At 42.3% G+C, this 22769-nt stretch overlaps 1 protein-coding gene and 1 non-coding gene across 14 annotated transcripts in view; both read right to left on the bottom strand.

The window, feature by feature from the left end:
* The window catches only part of TNRC6C (trinucleotide repeat containing adaptor 6C), a 151827-nt gene that overhangs the window by 36206 nt on the left and 92852 nt on the right, over positions 1 to 22769 (bottom strand). For 12 of the 13 annotated variants that reach the window (XM_073004974.1, XM_073004969.1, XM_073004972.1 and 9 more), the window contains 4 exons: positions 9726 to 9941; positions 6456 to 6622; positions 2568 to 2648; positions 620 to 677 (listed from right to left, as the gene is read on the bottom strand). In XM_073004974.1, coding sequence (XP_072861075.1) covers positions 620 to 677; positions 2568 to 2648; positions 6456 to 6622; positions 9726 to 9941 — 522 coding nt within the window. The remainder of the gene's footprint in view (positions 1 to 619; positions 678 to 2567; positions 2649 to 6455; positions 6623 to 9725; positions 9942 to 22769) is intronic. The other variant, XM_073004975.1, reaches the window with a different exon arrangement.
* LOC119622278 (U6 spliceosomal RNA) lies at positions 7315 to 7426 on the bottom strand. Its single transcript, XR_005238938.1, has one exon. It is a non-coding gene; the product is annotated as a U6 spliceosomal RNA (small nuclear RNA).

Genomic DNA, 22769 nt, shown 5'->3' on the forward strand with positions numbered 1-22769 from the left:
CCCAACCCTGTGTCTCCTAGGAACCCAACCCCATGTCTCCTAGGAGCACTGGTTAGTATTCATTAATTCAGTGTTTGTGGTGACTTTATAGAACATAACCACCAAGAAAATAAGAATCAACTATATTTAAATGTAAATATTTAACATTATTACTACTTTTAAAGCAGCTCCAGAACTAGGGTTGCTTGTTCCTTGACAGAAAATCTTATCTCTCAACAAGAGCTGGTGCTCAACCAGCAAGGCAACGCTTCTGCTGGCCCCTAGGCAAGTCCACTCTGGGGCAAGGCATGAGGAACGCACTCAGCGTCCAGTGAAGTCCAGTGTGTGGTTCCAGTGTCTCTCAGAGTGTCATTATTACCTCCCTTTAAAACATACGGGAAAATATTGAGAAAAGCCAACATGCTTCAACTATGGTATTGGCGATTCGGCTCCAAAGTCCACTAGTCCCTAGAGACTCACTCTGTGGTTCCAGCCTGTTGTGTGGTTGCTCTTTCACTGTGGCCTGGTCCTGTCTACCCAGGACATATTCAACCATTAAACCATGACTACAACCAAATGCTTCTGGAAAGTAAAACTTCACAGCTGGGTACCTTTTTAAAAAGGATGTTGTATGACTTACTCATGGCCTGATCAAGATTCATATTGTTACTCTTCAAGGCCTCCTCGGCTGGCTCTCTCTGAGTAGGAAAACAGAGTTTTCATTAATGCACATTAATTAACAGAAGGAAAGCTTACAAATAGTTTAATTACTATCAACTTAAAGACATAGTTATTAGGTTTTGGAACTGGAAATACATTTCTTCACTGTTGAAGTTAGAGACAATGTCTTTTGAATTAAAAATACTTGTAATAAGAAAAGTATTGACTTGATTTTCAGAGTAAAGCACGTGTATTTAACACTTTGGAAACAAAATGCAGAGTGACAGTAAAACTCTGTAAGTACTCCTAAAATCATTTTCATTTTTTAAAAATGTAACTATTAGTATTATTTTTGTAGAGATAGGTTCTCTCCATGTTGTCCTGGATGGTCTCAAACTCCTGGGCTCAAGTGGTTCTCCTCCTGCCTCGGGCTCCCAAAGTGTCGAGATTACAGGCGTGAGCCACCGTGTCTGGTCCTAAAATCATTCTGTACAACACTGAGTAGCACTGATTCCATAAAGATGCAATCTATGCCAAGACAGCAGGGCCACAGACAAGGACACCTGCCATGAGGACAGGATGCTCTCCTAGGACAGGATTCCTGTCATGGGCCCATCTCCATGCCTCTCTCTAGTCCCAGCAACTATGTCAGTCACTGTCGGAGTGCAGAGCTTCACTTCTCACTTCATCAACTCTAGGCTCTATCATCAACAACTTTTCTCTAAGAAACAGAAAAACAAAACAAGTAGATTCATTTTGATAATTTATGACTGGAACACAGTAATCTCAGGGGATGACAGAAGCCACTAGGGTGCCACGATAACTCAGACAGTATAAATCAGGACACGCTGAGGCCACGGTCAACCTCTTGCCCACTCACACAGGCAGAGCCTGGGCCACCAACACAACGCCCTGCCCAATGCAGAGGGCCTGTGCCCAATGTGAAGGATGGGGTTCTTCCTCTACATGGAGGCCATTCTGGACTCATTTTTTAAAAGGCATCTACAGTAATTAAAAGATAAACATTCATTTGAATAAGGATTTTGAAAAAAGGCACATGAAGGGAATACATGGCGAATATGGGCAACATTCCTTGTCATCTGAACTGCCGTCCAATCTCAGGAACTGAACAGACTGTGGTATTTTCAGGGGAACGCTCTGCAATATGAATTCTCCCTACATACGACTGGAAACTTAGGAACTAAGCAGGTCTGGTTAGGATACTTTTTCTGGATATGAAACTTTAGTACTTTATACCAAGTTTTCTTTTGTGATCTTTGTCAATATACTCTATACACTAATGAAATTCACTTTTAATTATGAATTAAAAGTAAACATAAAACTGTATAAAACCAATGAAAATTAAAAATCACACAGCATTTTCTGGCTGGGTGTAGTGACTCATGCCAGTAATCCCAGCACTTTGGGAGGCCGAGGCATGCAGATTGCTTGAGCCCAGGAGTTCAAGACCAGCCTGGCCAACATGGTGAAACCTCATCTCCACCAAAAATACAAAAATTAGCCGAGCATGGTGGCTCATGCCTGTAGTCCCAGCTACTCGGGAGGCTGAGACAGGAGGATTGCTTGATCACACCACTGCACTCCAGCCCAGGTGCCAGAGCAAGACCCTGTCTCCAAACAAACAAACAAACAAACAAAACAAAAAAACAGCATTTCCTTTTCTAGGAAAAGGCTCTCACACCCTTTTTGACAGAAATTATGTGGGTCTTTGCTGTAGTTCAAAGCAATGATCCCTAACCCAAACTACCCAGGTAAAAGGGAGATTCAAGAGTTAGATGATGTCAATATCTCATTCCTCAAATAATCCTGGTGCCTTCTGACACACAGAGCAAACATGGAGAGGAAACAACCAGGGCATTTCATTTCGGGAAGCATGGTAGGTAGCAGTAAAATATGGCAGCAGTTACCGGGAAGCCCATGTCTGTGAGTTGTTTGATCAGCCGGCTCATGATCCAGGCCTCATCCTGCTTGCCAGATGTCTTCATGCCCTGGAACAAAGTGTGGGAAAGGGGAAAGTCCATGAGCTATATTTTAATGCATTTCTTCCAGAAATAGGAGACAGCTTAAATTCAGGGTCATTTAAAAGTCACAGGATCTTTTTGTATTAACGTTGAATAATGCTGTATTCCAGAAACTCTCTAACAGTATTTCATGGCTACTACCATGGAAAGCATCAAGGTACATTTGCAGGTTGGTATATGTGTGCAATTTATGAACTTAAAAAAAGCAAGATAATTATTTCTCTTTCCCAGATAATTTAGTTCATCACAAATATATACTATTTTTACTATCCAATAATTCTAAGTGCTCCCTTGAACATAGCCCTGTGTGAAGTTTACTAAAAATCATTTACACAGTTTTTGCCCTTTTCTGAGCTTTATTCTGAAAAATGATAAAATGAGGGGGGTTTATTCCAATGAATAAACAGGCAGCAAGAAGAAAGAGAGAAAAAACCTGTTAGTTTTATTAACTATTTGTTACTTATAGCTCACAGGGTAAAGAAAACGAATAAGGAGGAAAATGTCAGTGAAGGAGAGGATGAGGAACAAGGTCAGCTACAGAAAGAGCAGTGTCGGGGGGAGGGCATAGCACCACAGAGGAGCCAGGAGGCTTCTCAATAACTTCCCTCTGGCTGGGCGCGGTGGCTCACACCTGTAATCCCAGCACTTTGGGAGGCCGAGATGGGTGGATCATGAGGTCAGGAGATGAAGACCATCCTGGCTAACACGGTGAAACCCCATCTTTACTAAAAACACAAAATATTAGCCGGGCGTGGTGGCAGGCACCTGTAGTCCCAGCTATTTGGGAGGCTGAGGCAGGAGAATGGCGTGAACCTGGGAGGTAGAGCTTGCAGTGAGCCAAAATCGCGCCACTGCGATCCAGCCTGGGCGACAGAGTGAAACTCCATCTCAAAAACAAAACAAAACAAAACAAAACAAAACATTCCCTCTGAGCCTATAAATGCAAAGGTTCTAATGATGCATTATCATAATATGAAAAAAATCCCCTTCTAAAAATATTCTTCATAGTGTTTTTCACAATTGAGATTGCCACAGTTATACCATGGAGCACATGGAGCTCTACAAACAGGCTTTCTTTCCTCAAGGAACTAGCTTATTTGGGGGCTATTTTAATCATTACTATGCGGCCAGAGCCAGATCAGGCAATATTTTAATTTACCAATTTGGTATTTTTGGTCCCATTATTAACTGGATTATTTGCCAGCCCAACTGTAAAAAAGATTCTTTCTGATGTCTGTAATCACTTCTACTACTCATGAGTGGAAAGCTCTGATTTTAGTTTCTGGTTTCTGCTGATTATTAACTGAATGCTTTTTTAAACTACATTTTTTTGAACATGAATACATTCACACGATTCAAAAGCATACACAAGGTATAAAGAAAGTTTTCATCTCATGCCGCCCCATCTGCTTAGTTCCTGTTCTCTCCAAGAGGAGACTACTCATAGCAGTTTCTTATTTGCCCTTCCAGAGAATTCAGAACATTCTGTAGAAGCTAATACACTATGTGTGCATGCATGCACACACACAAATACACACAAGCAGTTTTCTTCCTCCTACCCCACAAAATAGGGTGTGCACTGTACATGCTTTTCTGCACCTTGCTTTTCATTTAACAATGTACTTTAGTGATCTTTTCATATCAATACATATATAGAATTTCCTTTTAAATAGTTTTGCATAATGTAGAAATGACAATTAACTTGTTACTCCACCAATGTACATTTAAACCATTTTTATCTTTTTACTACAAAAATGCTGCAATACAAAACTGTATAAATGCCACAAAGCGAGACTCTTGTTTCTACAGAAAAAAATAAAGAATAAAATTAGTTGGGCAGAGTGGCATGCACATGTAGACCCAACTACTCAGAAGGCTGAGGCAGGAGGACAGTTCGAGCCCAGGAGTTCAAGGTTGTACTCCAGCCTAGGTGACACAGCAAGACTGTCCCTAAAAAAATTTCTTTAAATAAAAAAATCAAGGCCGGGCGCGGTGGCTCAAGCCTGTAATCCCAGCACTTTGGGAGGCCGAGACGGGTGGATCACGAGGTCAGGAGATCAAGACCATCCTGGCTAACCCGGTGAAACCCCGTCTCTACTAAAAAATACAAAAATCTAGCCGGGCGTGGTGGCGGGCGCCTGTAGTCCTAGCTACTCGGGAGTCTTGAGGCAGGAGAATGGCGTGAACCCGGGAGGCGGAGCTTGCAGTGAGCTGAGATCCGGCCACTGCACTCCAGCCTGGGCGACAGAGCGAGACTCCGCCTCAAAAAAAAAAAAAAAAAAAAAAATCAAAATGTTGGCTTTCTGCAGGTCTGAGAGATGAAAAATGGCAGGCATCTCTGAGTGCTGTCTGGAACTGCACTGCCTTCCTGTGAGTCTGTGTCTAGGACCACTGGTGCTCCTTCTCTGTGGACCAGCTACTCTTCACATTCTGTGATTTTTTTTTTTTTTTCTGGCTGATTTTTTTTTTTTTTTTAATCAGTTTCTAGGACTTTACGTATCACGGAGATCAGCCCTCTCTATGATATGAGTTATAAACATATTTTTCCAGTTTGCTATTTTTCTTTTGACTTTGATTATGGTATTTTCTGTCATGTACAGTTTTTATATTTATCTATTGATGCAAAAGATTTTCCTTTATGCCTTTTAGATTTTGGTCATAGTTAGATAGGCCTCTCTGACTCCAAAATCGTTTTTAATGTTCTTTCACATTTTTATATTTTTAATATTTAAATTTGTGACCTACTTGAAATTCAGTCATGCTGAATGTGGACTGAAATGGGCAGTCATCTAGAAAAAAAAGAGATACATGTCTCATGTATCTCACATATATATGAGATGTGTATCTCAATTTTTTCTAGATGACTGCCCATTTGTGCCTTTTTTTTTTTTTTTTTTGAGGAGTCTCGCTGTGTCGCCCAAGTTGGAGTACAGTGAAGCGTTCTTGGCTCACTGCAACTGTAACCTCTGCCTCCCAGGTTTAAGCAATTCTCTTGCCTCAGCCTCCTGAGTAGCTGGGATTACAGGCGCCCACCACCACGCCTAGCTAATTTTTGTATTTTTAGTAGATATGGGGTTTCACCATGTTGGCCAGGCTGGACTCGAACTCCTGACCTCAAGTGATCCACCCACTTTGGCCTCCCAAAGTGCTGGGATTACAGGCGTGAGCCACGGTGCCCGGCCTGCCCATCTGTTTTAAGACTTCTTAACCATCTGTCTCAAACTTTTTGGTCTCAGGACCCTATAAAACTCTCTTAGAGACTGAAGATCCCAAAGAACTTTTGTTTATATGATTTGTGTCTTTTGCTATTTACTGTATTAGAAATTAAAACTGAGAAAATTTAAAAATATTTTGTTTAAAAATAACAACAAAGTCATTACACATTAACCTAACATTTTAAAATAAAAAGTAATTAATTTTTCACGAGAAGGGTGGCATTGTTTTGCCTTTTGGCAAATCTCTATGTCTGGCTTAAGATAAACGGCTGGATTTTCATGTCTGTTTCTGCACATTCTCTGCTATAATAAAGATCTCTGGACACCTCTACTCTATACTGGAGAGAGATTTCAAATGAAAAAGACAGTCTTGTAGTACTGGCATGATAATAGTTGTGACCTTGCTTACTCCCCTGAGGTCTCTGGGACCTCCAAGGGTCCTAAGACTACTTTGAGAACCTCAGGTCTATCTTTTCATCTGATTAACTGGATACTGAATGTGTCTGAAGTACCTTTGGTTTTCAGGGTATACCATCTTTAAGAACGTTGTACGCATTACCTTTTGAAGTCCTTTTTTGGGGGCATTCCCCCAGGAGCTGCAGGAGGAGGTGCTTTCTTGGGAAGCAGCATTATTCCACACGTCCCCTTCTTCATCCTCCCACTGGCTGGTACTGAGGTTCATTTCATCCCCACCACTGCCCCAGCCTTCTTGCATAGATTTTGAAGCTAGAAATAGAGCAAACACGAACTTATCAAATTCACGTTCCTAACGCGGACGATGCTTCCACTATAACAAATAATTTAGGGGAGGTGGGACAAATGATGCACTGCAATCTACCTTTTTTATGCCTTCATTTCTCCCAGATCTCAGAATTGAATTTCTTCTGCTACATATGTAAATAGACATGTATATGTATATAATTTTTCCTTCAAACACCAGCTATTTGTACTCTGTGCTGTTCTAAACTTTCTTAACCAACTATAGATCATTCTGAAACACAAACATGCTAAGAACAAATCCTGGGGCCACCAGGGAAGGTGGCAATACATGGTATGAAAAGGCTACAGAAATGTAGATTTCTGAAACATTTCATTGTCCTGTGTGGTTTTTAAAATTTGTACACTTTTTCTTTTTTTGAAACAGGGTCTTGCTCTGTTGCCCAGACTACAGTACAGTAGTGCAATCATAGCTCACTGCAACCTCAAACTCCTGGGCTCTAGTGATCCTCCTGCCTCAGCCTCTTGAGTAGCTAGGACTATAGGCATGTGCCACCACATCCAGCAAAATTTTTCTTTTTAATAGAGATGGTGTCTCACTATGTTGCCCAGGCTGGTCTCAAACTCTTGGGCTCAAGCGGTCCTCCTGCCTCAGCATCCCAAGTGTTGGGATTACAGGCATGAGCCATCACAAGTGGCAGGAAAATCTGTAATGGGATGCTTCATAAATCTGTATCTCATCCGTGCATAGGAGCCACACTAGTCTTCTCTGTATTGTTCCCGTTTTAGTACGTGTGCTGCTGAAATGACCACCTCTGTCTGATTCTTAATCACTGCTTGATCCAAACCTGTGAGGATTAAGTGACACAGAGCAGAGCTTCTCAAACTGCCCACTCATGACAGTCAGCTGGATCACGTGCAGTGTGGCAGGCCTGAGGTCGGGCTCCACAGGCTGCATTTCTAACAAGCCCACAGGAGACGCTTACAGACTAGCAGGATGGAGGTCTTAGGCAGATGGAGCTACAAAGTGACTACTGAGTTTCCACTTCAGATATTGTTTTTCCCTCCTTTCTTAAAATACAAAGTGATTTTCAGTATCAAAATTACCCCAAATTTTCACTTCTTGGAAGAATATGAAGAAGGGCAAAGACAAGGTAATAGCGCAATTAGTTGGGTCTTTAATGAAGATATAATGCTGATAAACATATAGAATAGGCACATAACTGTGCCTCCAAGGAAAAATTCTCAAGATAGAATACACTGCCTCAAAATGGCACATGAATCTAAGTACTCAGAAATTCCCCTATCCTTTAGGTTTGTAACAAAAAGTAATATAAATGGAATAAATACTTTGAGCAGAGTGGTGGCTATATGGAACACACTATGGAGCATTAGCAAAAAAACAAAATATAAAAGCAATAAAGTTGCATTTTAATATCTAGGACATCTAATAATGTCCAAAGAAAAGATGAAGCTTCTGGCCGGGTGCTCCCAGCACTTTGGGAGGCTGAGGCGGGCGAATCACAAGGTCAGGAGATTGAGACAACCCTGGCTATCATGGTGAAACCCCGTTTCTACTAAAAACACAAAAAATTAGCTGGGCGTGGTGGCAGGCGCCTGTAGTCCTAGCTACTCGGGAGGCTGAGGCAGGAGAATGGCGTGAACCCAGGAGGTGGAGCTTGCAGTGAGCTGAGATCATGCCACTGCACTCCAGCCTGGGCAACAGAGCCAGACTCCATCTCAAACAAAAACAAAAACAAAAACAAAAAAGATGAAGTTTCTGCAGTTATGTGAACAATTAGGTTTTTTTTTTTTTTTTTGAGATGGAGTCTCTATCTTCCAGGCTAGAGTGCAGTGGCCTGATCTTACCTCACTGCAACCTCCGCCTCCCGGGTTCAAGTGATTCTCCTGCCTCAGCCTCCTGAGTAGCTGGGATTAGAGGTGCCCGTCACCATGTCCAGCTAAGTTTTGTATTTTTAGTAGAGACGGGGTTTCACCTTGTTGGCCAGGCTGGTTTCGAACTCCTGACCTCAGGTGATCCACCCACCTCGGCCTCCCAAAGTGCTGAGATTATAGGCATGAGCCACCATGCCCAGCCAGAATTAATTTTAATATCAGATTTAAATCAGTAATCTTATATTCATGTTAATATTACAAATATCACATTGCAAAACACCCATATATTATAAGAATTCCACGTGGTATGCATAATCTGGACATTTATAAGGATATTTATTACCTGCAAATTTGCTACACTTTCAGAAAATGGGAGGAAAATGTACAATTTATTTATTTTTTCAAGTTGTTTAGGGATAAATAACTTGAAAACAAACATGGCGAATTCCACCCAAAGTGGAATTCTGTTGACAAGATGAAAGCAGGGCAAGATGGCAAGATACGTTAGGCTGCTGTGAGGTAAAACATATTTTCAAAAACTTATCTCAAGAAGATGACATGCTTTATCTATCTTGCTCAGTGAAATAGCAGGTTTAAATTACTTAATGTGGCAGGTACAAGAATACTGCTGAAGTAGTGTGGGCATTACCAGGAGAATCAAACATAATATGCTGGTTGCTTTGATTCTTGCATTTATTTGTATTATTATAAAAGGAGGGCATGGACATCTCTTAAAACCGCCTTTGTGTTCACGTATCAGGCATGGCAAATATTTTATAATCTTGGCTTTTTTTTTTTCCTTAAGAGATGGGGTCTTGCTCTATTGCCCAGGCTGGATGCAGTGGTACAATCATGACTCATTACAGTCTTAACCTCCCGGGCTCAAGCAATCCTCCCACCATAGCCTCCCGAGTAGCTGGGATTACAGGCGTGTGCCACCATGCCCGGCTAATTTTTCCATTTTTTTTGTAGTGACAAGGTCTCACTATGCTGCCCAGGCTGGTCTCGAACTCCTGGGCTCAAGAGATCCTCCTGCCTTGGCCTCCCAAAGTGCTGGGACTATAGGTGTGAGGCACTGTGCTTGGCCAAGATTCTTGGTTTGTAGTAAAAGCGTAAATATAATGAGGAAAGTATCCTAAAACTCTAATTTTTAAAATTCAATACTTTGAGTCATTTCTAAATTGCCAGATCAGGGCAAGCACGATGCTAGGCTTACCTGGTTTGCACAGGGCTGAGGCAGCACCAGGTGCGCCAGCTCTTCCAAACGCCACTGGCGGCTCGGCAGGGTGATCTCCCCACCCGCTACCACTGCTGGGTGGCTTCCCCCACGCTGCTGTGCCATTATCCACCAGGGGAGAAGGGGAGGATGGTTCTCCCCAAGAGTTTTCAGTCTTTGAGTGAACATGAGGCATTTCTCCCCAGCCTGATGAAACTGAAAAAGGTTCCAAGGGGTAGAGAAAATAATGAAAGTGCATCAGAGAAAAGTAAAAATATAATTCAGTTTTCAATTTCAAAATAATTTCAAGATAATCTATCCTTAGAATAGCCCTTAGTAGAAAACTTAAAGGAGGCAAATGTATTACATGTAATCCGATTTGTTTAGCTTTGTATTTTAAAATTTTTATTTATTTATTTTTGTTTAGAGACGGTGACTCACTGTGTTGCCCAGGCTGGCCTCAACTCCTGGGCTCACTCAATCCTCCTGAGTAGCTGGGACTACTGGGGCGTGTCACTGCACATGGCTTGTTTAGCTTCTTAAAACTGGTCAGATGCCGTGGCTCATGCCTGTAATTCCAGCACTTTGGGAGGTGGGTGGATTACTTGAGGTCAGGAGTTTAAGACCAGCCTGGCCAACATGGTGAAACCCAGTCACTACTAAAAATACAAAAATTTAGCTGGGTGTGGTGGCACACACTTGTAATGCCAGCTACTGGGGAGGCTGAGGCAGGAGAATCTCTTGAACCCAGGAACCAAGTAGTTAAGTTTTGTGAAGTCCTAAGTTATACTTTGACAACCTGGGAGGCAGAGGTTGGAGTGAGCCAAGATTGTGCCACTGCCTGGGCGACAGAGCGAGAATCTGTCTCAAAAAATGAAAAAATAAAAAAGTGCCGTTTTCTAACTCCTGACCTCTACCCATTTACAACTTTAAAAGTCCATTAAACATTAAAGCCTATTCAATTGTCAGCATTTGCAACACAGTAGGGTTTAGAAGACTAGTTTAAAACTATGGTTAAATAGCTTGTTTACTTATTGTATTATATGTAATGACATAAAAGAAATCATTCTAAGAAAAATTTGTGAGTTGCAAATATATACTGAAATATTATTCTTGTTTATCTTTGGACCATCATAGACACAGATCACCTTATCTGGGCAAAGAAATGAGAAGACGGCAGATTAAACACAGAAAGGTGAAGTCATAACTGGAAAATGCAGATGGTTCCCATGGTACCACCCACAAGCTGAGGGAGATCTGAGGTTTCTGTCTTAGCAGGCAGACGAGAGTTGAATTACGGATCAAAGTAGTTCCTATAGGTACTCCGGGAGGGTTTTTCAGGAACCCTTTCATTCCTCTGCCAAGTCCTGTTGCAACAGCCCTCAGGAATTGGCCTCTTGTGGAAACAGGTTAGAGACGCATATAGAAGCCTGTGGCATCACAGGTGACACCTGACAACATGGGTGTGAACTTTAGGGATCCACTTATACACAAATTTTCTTCCACCTCCACTACCCCAGAGATAGCAAGACCAAGGCCCCCCCTTCCTCCTCAGCCTCTTCCTCAACATGGTGATGAAGAGGATGAAGACCTTTATGATGATCTACTTCTACGTAATGAATAGTAAATATACTTTCTCTTCCTTATAATTAAAAAAAAATACATATATATATATATATATATGTATGTATTTATTTTTTTTTGGAGACAGTCTTGCTCTGTTGCCCAGGCTGGAGTGCAGTGGCACAATCTTGGCTCACTGCAACTACCGCCTCCCGGGTTCAAGAGATTCTCATGCCTCAGTCTCCCGAGTAGCTGGGACTACAGGCATGCAACAACATGCCCGGCTAATTTTTGAATTTTTAGTAGAGACAGGGTTTCACCATATTGGCCAGGCTGGTCTTGAACTCCTGACGTCAAGTGATCCGCCTGTCTTGGCCTCCCAAAGTGCTGGGATTACAGGCGTGAGCCACTGCACCCAGCCTTCACAATTTTCTTAATAATGTCTTCCATTCTCTAGCTTATCTTATTGTATAAAACTCTGAAGGCATAAAAAAGTACGTGTTAACTGACTGTTATCAATAAGGCTTCTGGTCAAGTAGTTAAGTTTTTGGGAAGCCCTGATTTACACTTTTGATAACCCTAATCCCAAACTGTTCAAGGGCCAACTGTATTATCTACAGGCACAGAAGAGGTTATGACACCAGATAACAAGGAGGATTTCCCCATGCCCTTCACCCTTCAGTACAAAAAACATTTTATATTGCATAGGTCAATTTTATTTTTCCAAATCAACTCAAATTCTAATCTTTTGCTTCAAATTCTAATCTTTTGCTTCTGCCATAAGCTCACCTGACACTGCTGATAGTCAGGTTGACAGCTTGTAGCAGTTGTAATTTTCATACAGATACATTATGCTCAGAGACAGAAATGTAAATACTTTAAGTCATAACTGTAGAAAGCATGAGACAGTTCAAGAGAAAAGCTTACAGTATAAAATGCAAATAGTTAACCATCAATTTTACATTGTTTGGCCTCAACGTGGATATTACAATATTAATTATGAAATGTATTAATTTTCTGACTAAAAATAGTATGGAGTCAGTTCCCTTGATACTCTTTATTCTAAGAAAATGCAGTAAGATGGATTAATAACAAAAGGATACACAACCTAGAAATCATTTTAAATTACAAGCTCTATGCTGAGCAATATATTATGCAAATAGTTACTAATAACAGGGGAGTTAGCCCTAACCAATTATCGCTGGCAATTGCTAACTACAATATTAACTTTAATTACACGAAAGACAATAATATATATTGGGAGAAGGAGTTTTACAAATTGAAAGGACAAAATTAAATCAGAGACATTAACATAGCTAATAAAATTATCAAGGTTTTGGGAAGCTAAAATAACTTATGTGTTGCTAAAGTCCAATTAGCTATAAAAATACTAATTTACTGTAGGTAAATAATAAACTCACCTAGAATTTGTTTATCTCTAGACCTCCATCTCTTTGAGGAGGCAATACGTATTACAAATTGTTTAAGTCAAAACTAAGGATAAATACTAAGATTGTGGTAAGCATAGTTAATTGATTTTTGTAAAGAATTTTAAATTCCTCTTAAAGGCAGCAGAAATGTCTAGTGAGTATTTTCATGGAGAAGGCAAACAACTTGCAAGCATCACATTTCAAAATCTTAGAAAGAAATGGAAGAACACTTGCTTACCCAAAAAATGAAAAAACCGAATATTTCAATTTTTATATTTATTTAATAGGGATGGGGTCTTGTTATGTTGCCTAGGCTGAAATGCAGTGGCTATTCTTAAGTGTGATCATAGCGCACTGCAGCCTCGAACTCCTAGATTCAAGCGATCCTCCTGCTTCGGAGTAGCTGAGATTACAGACGCCTGCCACCACACCTGGCCGAGTATTTTCATTTTCAGTTCAATCTGGCAAGACTACAACTTATCTGCATCCTAACAGAAACACTAGGATGTACCATCTGACACTCTAAAGGTTCTAGAAGAAATGCTAAAAACTGAAATGCAATAGAAAATTCTGACGCAAAACAAGTAGTTTCAGCACACAGAAAATGATTTTAAGTACACAGAATTAAAACAATCTCTACTCTTAAGTGTTTATCATCAGAATGAATTTGGCATCTTTTTGTTAATAATTTATAGGAATTCTTTTAAAGTTAGAATTGATGAGGTAGAACAAATTTCTTCCATTTAAAATACTGATATTAAACTTTTAAAAATGATCCTTCAAATACTACTGCTTTTTGCAGAATGTTTCTGTACTACGGGGTCTTAGAATCGTTACCTCCCTTTAATTTCTTCAAACTGACAAACAGAGATGGGGATAATAGAATCGTTACCTCCCTTTAATTTCTTCAAATTGACAAACAGAGATGGGGATAATAAAACACAGCCAGGCTTTGTAGTTTTCATTCAATTTTAAAATATACATTCATCTTTCCACCAGAATGGAGAAAATATGGCATGCACCTGGAAGCTGGCTATAAAAATGAGCAGCAGATGGAGAAAAGGCCAAGAAACAGGACCAGGGAACAGAGAATCTTTCTCTCACTAAACACTGTTAAGCACATCACATCTTTTTTTCTTTTTTTTTTGAGACGGAGTCTCGCTCTGTCGCCCAGGCTGGAGTGCAGTGGCCGGATCTCAGCTCACTGCAAGCTCCGCCTCCTGGGTCTACGCCATTCTCCTGCCTCAGCCTCCCCAGTAGCTGGGACTACAGGCGCCCGCCACCTTGCCCGGCTAGTTTTTTGTATTTTTTTAGTAGAGACGGGGTTTCACCGTGTTAGCCAGGCTGGTCTCGATCTCCTGACCTCGTGATCCGCCCGTCTCCGCCTCCCAAAGTGCTGGGATTACAGGCTTGAGCCACCGCGCCCGGCCCAGCACATCACATCTTAAGCACTACAGATAATTAAGTCAGTGGATGGAATTCTTTCCTCTATGAAATAAGAAATCAATTCTAGTTTGTTCCATGGATGCCATTTACATGGCTTTGTAAGTGTGATGGGCAGTCCTTTTTGGGAGGAAAGGTTTAGTTGAAAAGTGGCCAATTGTAATTAATTAGAGCATATGATAAAGGACTAGGCCAGACACGGTGGCTCACGCCTGTAATCCTAGCACTTTGGGAGGCCGAGGTGGGTGGATCACTTGAGGCCAGGAGTTCAAGACCAGCCTGGCCAACATGGTGGCACACACCTGTAGTACCCGCTACTCAGGAGGCTGAGGGACGAGAACTGCTTGACCCTGGGAGGCGGGGGTTGCAGTGAGCTGAGATCACGCCACTGCATTTCAGCCTGGGTGACAGAGGGAGAGAGTTAAGACTCTGTCTCAAAAAAAAAAAAAAAAAAAAAAAAAAAAAGATAAAAGATTAAAAATGCAATCGATCAGGCATTTATTGAGTGCTTGCTATGTGCTTGGCTTTTTAAGGTACTGACCTAAATATTAACGAGATGAAATTTTTTTACTCATACCAATGGCCTTTAAGCTTAATGTAAATTTACTATGATTGGTTGGGTACTTGCTTATGGAGGAACAGAGCAGAATTGATAGTTGCAAGATCAATAAAACTTTCTTATCTGAAATCAAGATGGGTCTTTATACAGTGAAACTTTATATAGAAGAGTTTGTTCATTATACAAGAGTATAGTCAGAGGGCAAAGTATCCTACTTTTCTGAAAGTCTTTGTGGTGGGCATTTTACACTTCCGTTCCAAATTCAGGGGACTCTATTTGAGGGTTAATGATTCGGGGTCCTTTCTAGAAGCTGACCATGGGCCTCAAGCTGCACAGCAACTTCCCTTAGAAGAGCTTCTTCAGCCTGCCTTATTGAGTCATCATGTGGAGTAAGTATTAGAAAAGGAAAACCATCTTACTTACTTTTGATTTCACTACATTAATACAGATTTTAATGTGCTAACTCTTTCCTACCGGCATTGGGGGCGGGGGGCACACTATATTTTCTTCTTCTTCTTCTTCTTTTTTTGAGACTGGTTCTCCTGTTGTCCAGGCTGCAGGGTGGTGGTGCAACCACAGCTCACTGCAGCCTTAACCTCCCTGGGCTCAGGTGATCCTCCTGCCTCAGTCTCCTAATTAGCTGGGACTAGAGGCGCATGCTACTATGCCCATCTAATGTTTGTATTTTTTTTGTAGAGACATGGGTCTCACTAGGTTGCCCAGGATGTTCTCAAACTCCTGGGTTCAAGCAACTCACCTGGCTCAGCCTCCCAAAGTGCTGAGATTACAGGTGTGAGCCACTGTGTCTGGCCTCACACTGTATTTTCAACTGCCTTCATCATTTACCTATTTCGAATTGAAGGTACCTAAAGCTAAGGCCTTTGCATGTGGGGTTCACGTGTCTCATGCCATGGACTTGCACTGAGAAGTATCTCTTCCTACTTCTGTAGCAGGCTCCCAACTCCCCAGCCCTTGCTCAAGTCCAGCCCCACTTAGCAAACCCCTCAAACACAGGAAAGCAAAAACAACCCAGCCAAACAAAACCCAAGAAAAATCCCACATCCACAAAAAGCATATATCACTCAGACCATTCCTCTTTCAGTAACTACTGCATAGTGCTTAAAATAGAATTACTTCTGGCTGGAGAGGTCAATGGGATCTATTTCTGAAGTTATGTTAAAACAGCTGAGCTGTAACAGGATCTTGCGATTCACTCCATCTGCAGGTGACTGTCTTTTGGTGTAGTTTTTATACTAAAGAATGATAAACTTCCTAGGACAGGAGTCTGGAAGGAAGGCCACTGCTCTCTGGCTTCTGCTGCTGACGAGACTTAAGAGAAACAATGCCCGTCTCGCCTTTGTAGGCAGAAGCTTCCTAAATCTAATTTTTTCCAAGTTTTAGTTTAGTGAATTGGAGATAGGCCTCTTTCATGACTAATGCACACAATCTCTGCTTTTATATTTTATAAGATGATAATTGTTTCAGAAAACTAAGTTTTAAAGCAAGTATCACCAGATTAAGTACCCACATGCAAAGTAAAGTATGCCTCTGGCTAGAACCTTTGCTGACTTGTGGGAGCCCACAGTGGTCACCACCAGCACAGCTGGAATACCTGCTATGGCTGAGAGACATCTCTGAAGAGCTGCAAATAGGTAGCAAAATGAACACACAACAAATTCTAGACTAAGATTAGTATTAGCAATAGACTCCCTGCCAGTTTTCTGATTGGCATATGTAATATTTTACTTCTAGCCACTGTTGGAAGACACAGTAAGATGTCACTACCCCACTGCTGCTGGTTTAGCTTGGATCAATTGTATAATGGCCTTCACATTTAACTCTAAAATTATCTACATTTCGGTGAAATTGGAGTTCAGAGATGAAATCCCTGGAAGTTCTTGTTCAATTTCATTGTGAGATTCAGAGCCAACTACGAGGCTCCGTTGCTCACTAAATGGTTTTATTAATTAATATTCAATGTTCTCTTGTGTGGCTGCAAGTTGGTTTTTAAGTGTCCCAGAATATTTATGTCTGCATACATGAGGTAATCATGTTGCTCTGAGTATTTTTAGGGCCTGCTTTCGTTCCCTTAGAACACACAAAAATGTTATGTTTGCACTTTGGCCCTTTCTGCCACATCGCACTAACTGGTACAACAGCAGACTGATTTTATGGCGACTTAATAGCTTCGCATGCACAGCAGAACACAAGGTCCTGCAATTCCGACTTGCACCAGAGACAGTAATTGAGGCAATGTTGGAGGAGGAGGATGTGTGTGAGCCAGTGTAGACAACTTTACATCCTGTGTCAGGTGTGGCCTCTGGAGCCCTTCTCAGGCAGCCTACAATTCCTGATAAAAAGATAGGCACAGGGATATTCCTCTGGACTAATACTGCTGTTTTATCTCCAGAATGAATCTGAACCAGGTCCAGACAATCAAGTTTAGGAAGCTATACTGCATTTCCTAAAATACTATGTTTTCCTCAGGCTCACAGAAAACTAATTAAAATCAACAAGCATAGGACAAAAATGACTGTACTGTAGCATTCGCTCCTTTAAAACAACACACATACAAAATATGTAATCCGGAAATCATATTTTATAAGATAGGAGAGATCAATACCCTTAAGTGGTAATGATCAACAACTTAAAACCCAAACTCTGACATAAGTGAAAATTCTACAAATTCAGCATAGGTCAACAGCAAAATTGCATAAAACCTAAAAACACCAACTTTAAAAATAGCAGAAATTTCATGAGGTAGTCACAAGTGGAAGGCTTCTGTCTGGGAGACCCAATAGCTATGGAAAGCTGTGCAGGCATTCAAGCCAGTGGGCAGCACAGCCTGGCAGGAGCTGAGACTGCTGCTGTGCCCTTGCTGACCCTGACTGCCCAGATGGCACAGTCCCCAGAGAGGAGGGCAAGGGGCTGCCACCGGGGGTAATGCCACTCCTGCATGCTGTCACCTCTATGAAGGGAACTGGTGTGGAACTGTTAATTCTACAGTCTCAAAGAATAGCTTGGTCTAACAAGCTTGGAGAGTGAAAGGCTATGATTACTTGTAATTCTTAAGTAATCATACTTATGATTTTTGCTCTCACTGCAAAAGAAGGCTTGGTTCATGTCTGAGACTTATACATCACAGGTAATACAGGGCAGGAATAATATTCAGTGTAGCCACTTTATGCCAGAGGTAGAAAAACAGATTGTTATAAATGAAAAAAATGAATAATCCCATATGTTGTGCAATATACTAAACTTGACATACTTTCAGCATGTGAGCATACTTCTACATGGAAAAACATTTGTGTAACTTTGTCTGTTAATTGGTAAAACTAGATTTTCAACTGCTCCTATAACACTGCTACAACTACAAAGAGCACACACATGCACCGGCTGCAAGAGTTGCAGGGGAGAACAGAGTACAGCAACACTGTTAAGGTGTAGCAGTTACAGCACATTTTCCTTCTTTCTATTTGGTGATAATACACGCAATTTGTTTAAAAAACTATAAATATTTTTCGTATAAAAGATAATTATTTTGGCTCTTTTAACTGAACAAGAATGCCTTTTTCGGAGTGAAGCTTCCATGTTTTAGCTACTAAAAACGAGTTAAAAGTAGTTTCTGGGCAAGGCGCGGTGGCTCATGCCTGTAATCCCAGCACTTTGGGAGGTCAAGGCTGGCTGGCAGATCACGAGGTCAGGAGATTGAGACCATCCTGGCTAACACAGTGAAACCCCATCTTTACTAAAAATACAAAAAAATTAGCCAGGCGTGGTGGCGGGTGCCTGTAGTCTCAGCTACTCAGGAGGCTAAGGCAGGAGAATGGCGTGAACCCAGGAGGTGGAGTTTGCAGTGAGCTGAGATCGCGCCACTGCACTCCAGCCCAGGCAGAGAGCGAGACTCTGTCTCAAAAAAAGAAAAAAAATAAAAAAGTAGTTTCTGGGCCAGTCATGGTGGTTCATGCCTGTAATCCCAGCACTTTGGGAGGCTGAGGTGGGTGGATCACTTGAGGTCAGGAGTTCCAGGCCAGCCTGGCCAACACGGTGAAACCCCATCTCTACTAAAAATACAAAAATTAGTCAGGCATGGTGGTGCTCGCCTGTAATCCCAGCTACTTGGGAGGCTGAGGCAGGAGAATCGTTTGAACCCGGGAGGTGGAGGCTGCAGTGAGACGAGAGCGTGCCACTGCACTCTAGCCCAGGCAACAGGGTGAGATGCCTCAAGAAAAAAAAAAAAATAGTAGTTTCTGGCCAGGCATAGTGGTTCACACCTGTGATCCCAACACTTTGGGAGGCCAAAGTGAGAGGACGGCTTGAGGCCAGGAGTTTGGGACTAGCCTGGGCAACACAGCATGATTCTGTCTCTAAAAGAAAAAGTTTCTAAAGATAACATATCCTTAGATATTCTCCAACGGGGAGATCCTCCAACAAACGCAATATGGTTCTAACCTCTGTAGGGTGTCATGGATATAATATTTTACATATATATTACACATCTGAGACTTCACCATCTCCCTCCCACATACGTACCCTTGGAGGGCTACTTAATCTCCTAGGTCTCATTTGTAAAATGAGGCCCAAGGAGCTGTAAAGATTCAGTGTGAGATGATCCATAAAAATGTTCCATCCATGACAGCCAAGCATGGCCAGACCACACTTATTGCAAGACTCCAGTGCCAGGCACAGGGCCCTCTGTAGCTTGAGCTCTTCCAGGAATTGGCACTCAAATTGGGACTATCCACTAAGGGTAGATGGGACATGCAAGCCAATTTAAAATAGTCATGGGCTGCATAATGACGTTTTGGTCAACTGACTGCGTAGATGACAATGGCCCCCTAGGATTATATATAGTGGAGCTGAAAATTTCCCATCACCTAATGATGCTGCACCCATCATAACGCAGCGGAATGCATTTCTCATGTGTTTGTGGTCATGCTCGTGTAAACGAACCTACTGTGCGGCCAGTCACAGCAAGGTCTAGCACACACAACTGACGATGCTAATACAGGACTATGTTACCGGTTCATGTCTTTACTGTACTTCCTGTTACTGCATCTCCAATGGGACAATGTATGGAGGCGGACAACAGTGATACTGAAGATCCTGGTCCTGTGCAGGCCTAGGCTAATGTGTGTGTTCGTGTCTTAGTTAACAAAAAAGTTTAAAAGGTACAAAAAAAAGCTCACAGAATAAGAGTATAAAAAATACTTTTGTACAGCTGTACAATGTGTTTGTGTTTTAAGCTAAGTGTTACTGAAGAAAGGTATCTTTTAATAAATGTAGTGTGGCCTAAGTGTACAGTGTTCACCAAGTCTATGGCAGTCTCCAGTCGTGCACAGCAGTCTCCAGTGGTGTGCAGTAGTCTCCCATGGTGCACAGTGGTGAACTGTACTTTGCAGTGGTGTACAGTAGTCTCCAGTAGTCTGCAGTGATGTATAGGGGTGTATAGTAGTGTAGTCTGCAGTAGTCTCCAGTAATGTGCAGTAGCTCCAGCAGTGTACAGTAGTTTGTAGTGGTGTATAGTAGTTTGTAGTAGTTTGCAGTAGTGTACAGTAGTCTGCAGTGGTGTATAGTAGTGTACAGTAGTCTGAAGTGGTATACAGTAGTGTACAGTAGTGTGCAGCAGTCTCCAGCAGTGTACAGTAGTGTGCAGTAGTGTCCCAGGCCTTCACATCCACTCACCATTAACTCACTGACTTGCCCAGAGCCACTCCCAGTCCTGCAAGCTCCACTCATGGTAAGTGCCCTATACAGGTGCACCATTTTTAATCTTTTATACCATATTTTAATGTTCCCTTTTCATGTTTAGCTATGTAAATACTTACCATCGTGCTACAACTGCTGACAGTATTCAGTACAGTAATATGCCGGGCAGGTTTGTAGCCCAGGAGCAAGGCCTGTACCACACAGCCTAGGTGAGTAGGAGGCTATGCGACCCAGGTTTATGTAACTATACTTTATGTTAACACAATGCTGAAATTGTCTGATGACACATTTCTTAGAATGTATCACCATTGTTAAGCGATGCATGACCATATTAATTCTGTTCTTGAAGCTTTTTTGTTGTTGTTTACAGAAATGGGGTCTCATTATGTCGCTCAGGCAGGCTTTGAACTCCTGGGCTCAAGCTATCCTCCCACCTCAGCCTCCCAAGTAGCTGGCGTTACAGGTGGGGGCTCTCAGATCACTTTCTGCATACCTTTACTATAACGCTAATTAAACTCTATTAAATTTGATATTACTGGCCTGTCCCACCAGACTATTCCTTACTTAGGAAGAATCTTTTTTTTCTTTTTTGAGACAGAGTTTCGCTCTGTCGCCCAGGTTGGAGTGCAATGGCCCCAACTCAGCCCACTGTAACCTCTGCCTCCCGGGTTCAAGCAATTCTCCTGCCTCCACCTCCTGAGAAGCTGGGATTATAGACATGCACCACCATGCCTGGCTAATTTTGTATTTTTAGTAGAGACAGGGTTTCACCGTGTTGGCCAGGCTGGTCTCAAACTCTTGACCTCAGATGATCTGCCCGCCTTGGCCTCCCGAAGTACTGGGATTACAGGTGTGAGCCACCACGCCCGACCTAATCTTATTTTTCAAATCCCTTCATTTTCCTTCTTCCTGCTTCTCCTTATCCTCCCAAGTACTTTATAAAATGTAAGGGCCTAGAAATATTAGTCATATATTAGTAAAAAATTGGAATAACAAATTCAAGTACTCCAAGGAACTAGTCAGTTAACGTAAACAGGCCCAGTGTAAGAACAGCAGCACAAGCTTGATGATGCTCAATGGCTACTGATCAAAAGCCTCAGTGCTGGGAATCATCAGGGGTCGGGGGGCAATGTGACATCGTATGGAGAGAACGCACAGGCCCTTATGAAGGCAAGTGGCTCTGACTGACTGCTGCCATGTGAATCCAATGTGTCAGACTTTTCAGGTTTCCAAATGAAGCCAGAAATCTGTAATTTAATATACAACATCTGCATTAAAAAATGCCAATTCACAGAGAAAATGTGGGCCAAAAACGCGCATTTGTGGGACTAGGTGCAGCCCATGGACCGCTGGCTTTTGACCTCTGGTTTAGTGACATTGATGTGTTAGGTGGAGGCTAAAACTGTCTTGAGGATCCATAAAGGACTTCTGATGTGGCAACCTCACTGAGGTACAAGTGAACTACCAAGTAGTCTACGAGGAGGCTGGAGGGCCCAGCTGGTGGGCCAGGGGAGGTCCTGTAGGGCAGTCATAATTGAATTAACGTAGCAAGCAGGACAGTCTCCTGTTGAATGCTTATGACAAAAACCAAAAAGGTGCCCAAATGCCCAGGCTGCCCTACACAAGATGGTGATTCCCCAACTCCACTGGTCCCCAGCGTGCAGACCTTCCAGGCTTACTGTTTCCTCCCCTGCACCATCACCGCCCAACACTATGTATATACTTTAATTCACGTGCTGTTGCCTCCCTCACTAGATCTAGACCCCACCATGGCAGGGTTTTGACTGTTTTGCTCCCTGTAGTTTACCCAGCTACTAGGGCACAGCCTAGAACGTGGCAGGTCCCAATAAATTCACTGGTGATCTCTGGGCCCTGACATTGCCCAGCAACTCTCCAGGGGCCCCGGTCAAGTCAGTTCTCTGTTCCTGTCCTCTACATGGGCTAATGCACACTCCCCCTCTACTCATGCCGCTGCTCCTGGCCAGCCTTCCTCCACTCTGGGCTGCTATCCACACTCCCAGAGAGAAAAGAACCCCAGAAGGTGGCCTTGGCCCTCTGGCCATGACAGCCTGGGCCACCTGTGCAGTGCTTTTTCCTGCTCCTTGCTTCGCAAGATGGGTGAAGTGCCCTTGTCCTGCTGGATGCAGAGATCTCTTCCCTCTTCACTCATTCTCATCTCCATTTGTTCCTTTCTAACAGCTCTGAAACATGCTCGCGACTTTGCCACCTTAAAATCTCTCTGCTCTGGACCTCGCCCCTCTGGCTGAGAACTGGTCTTTCATATCTGGGACCTTTTATTGTCCCCACTGGACACAGCGGGCTCTGAGCTTCCTGCTGTGC

The sequence above is a fragment of the Chlorocebus sabaeus genome, chromosome 16 (genome assembly GCF_047675955.1).
Source record: "Chlorocebus sabaeus isolate Y175 chromosome 16, mChlSab1.0.hap1, whole genome shotgun sequence".
In the NCBI taxonomy this organism is placed as follows: domain Eukaryota; kingdom Metazoa; phylum Chordata; class Mammalia; order Primates; family Cercopithecidae; genus Chlorocebus; species Chlorocebus sabaeus.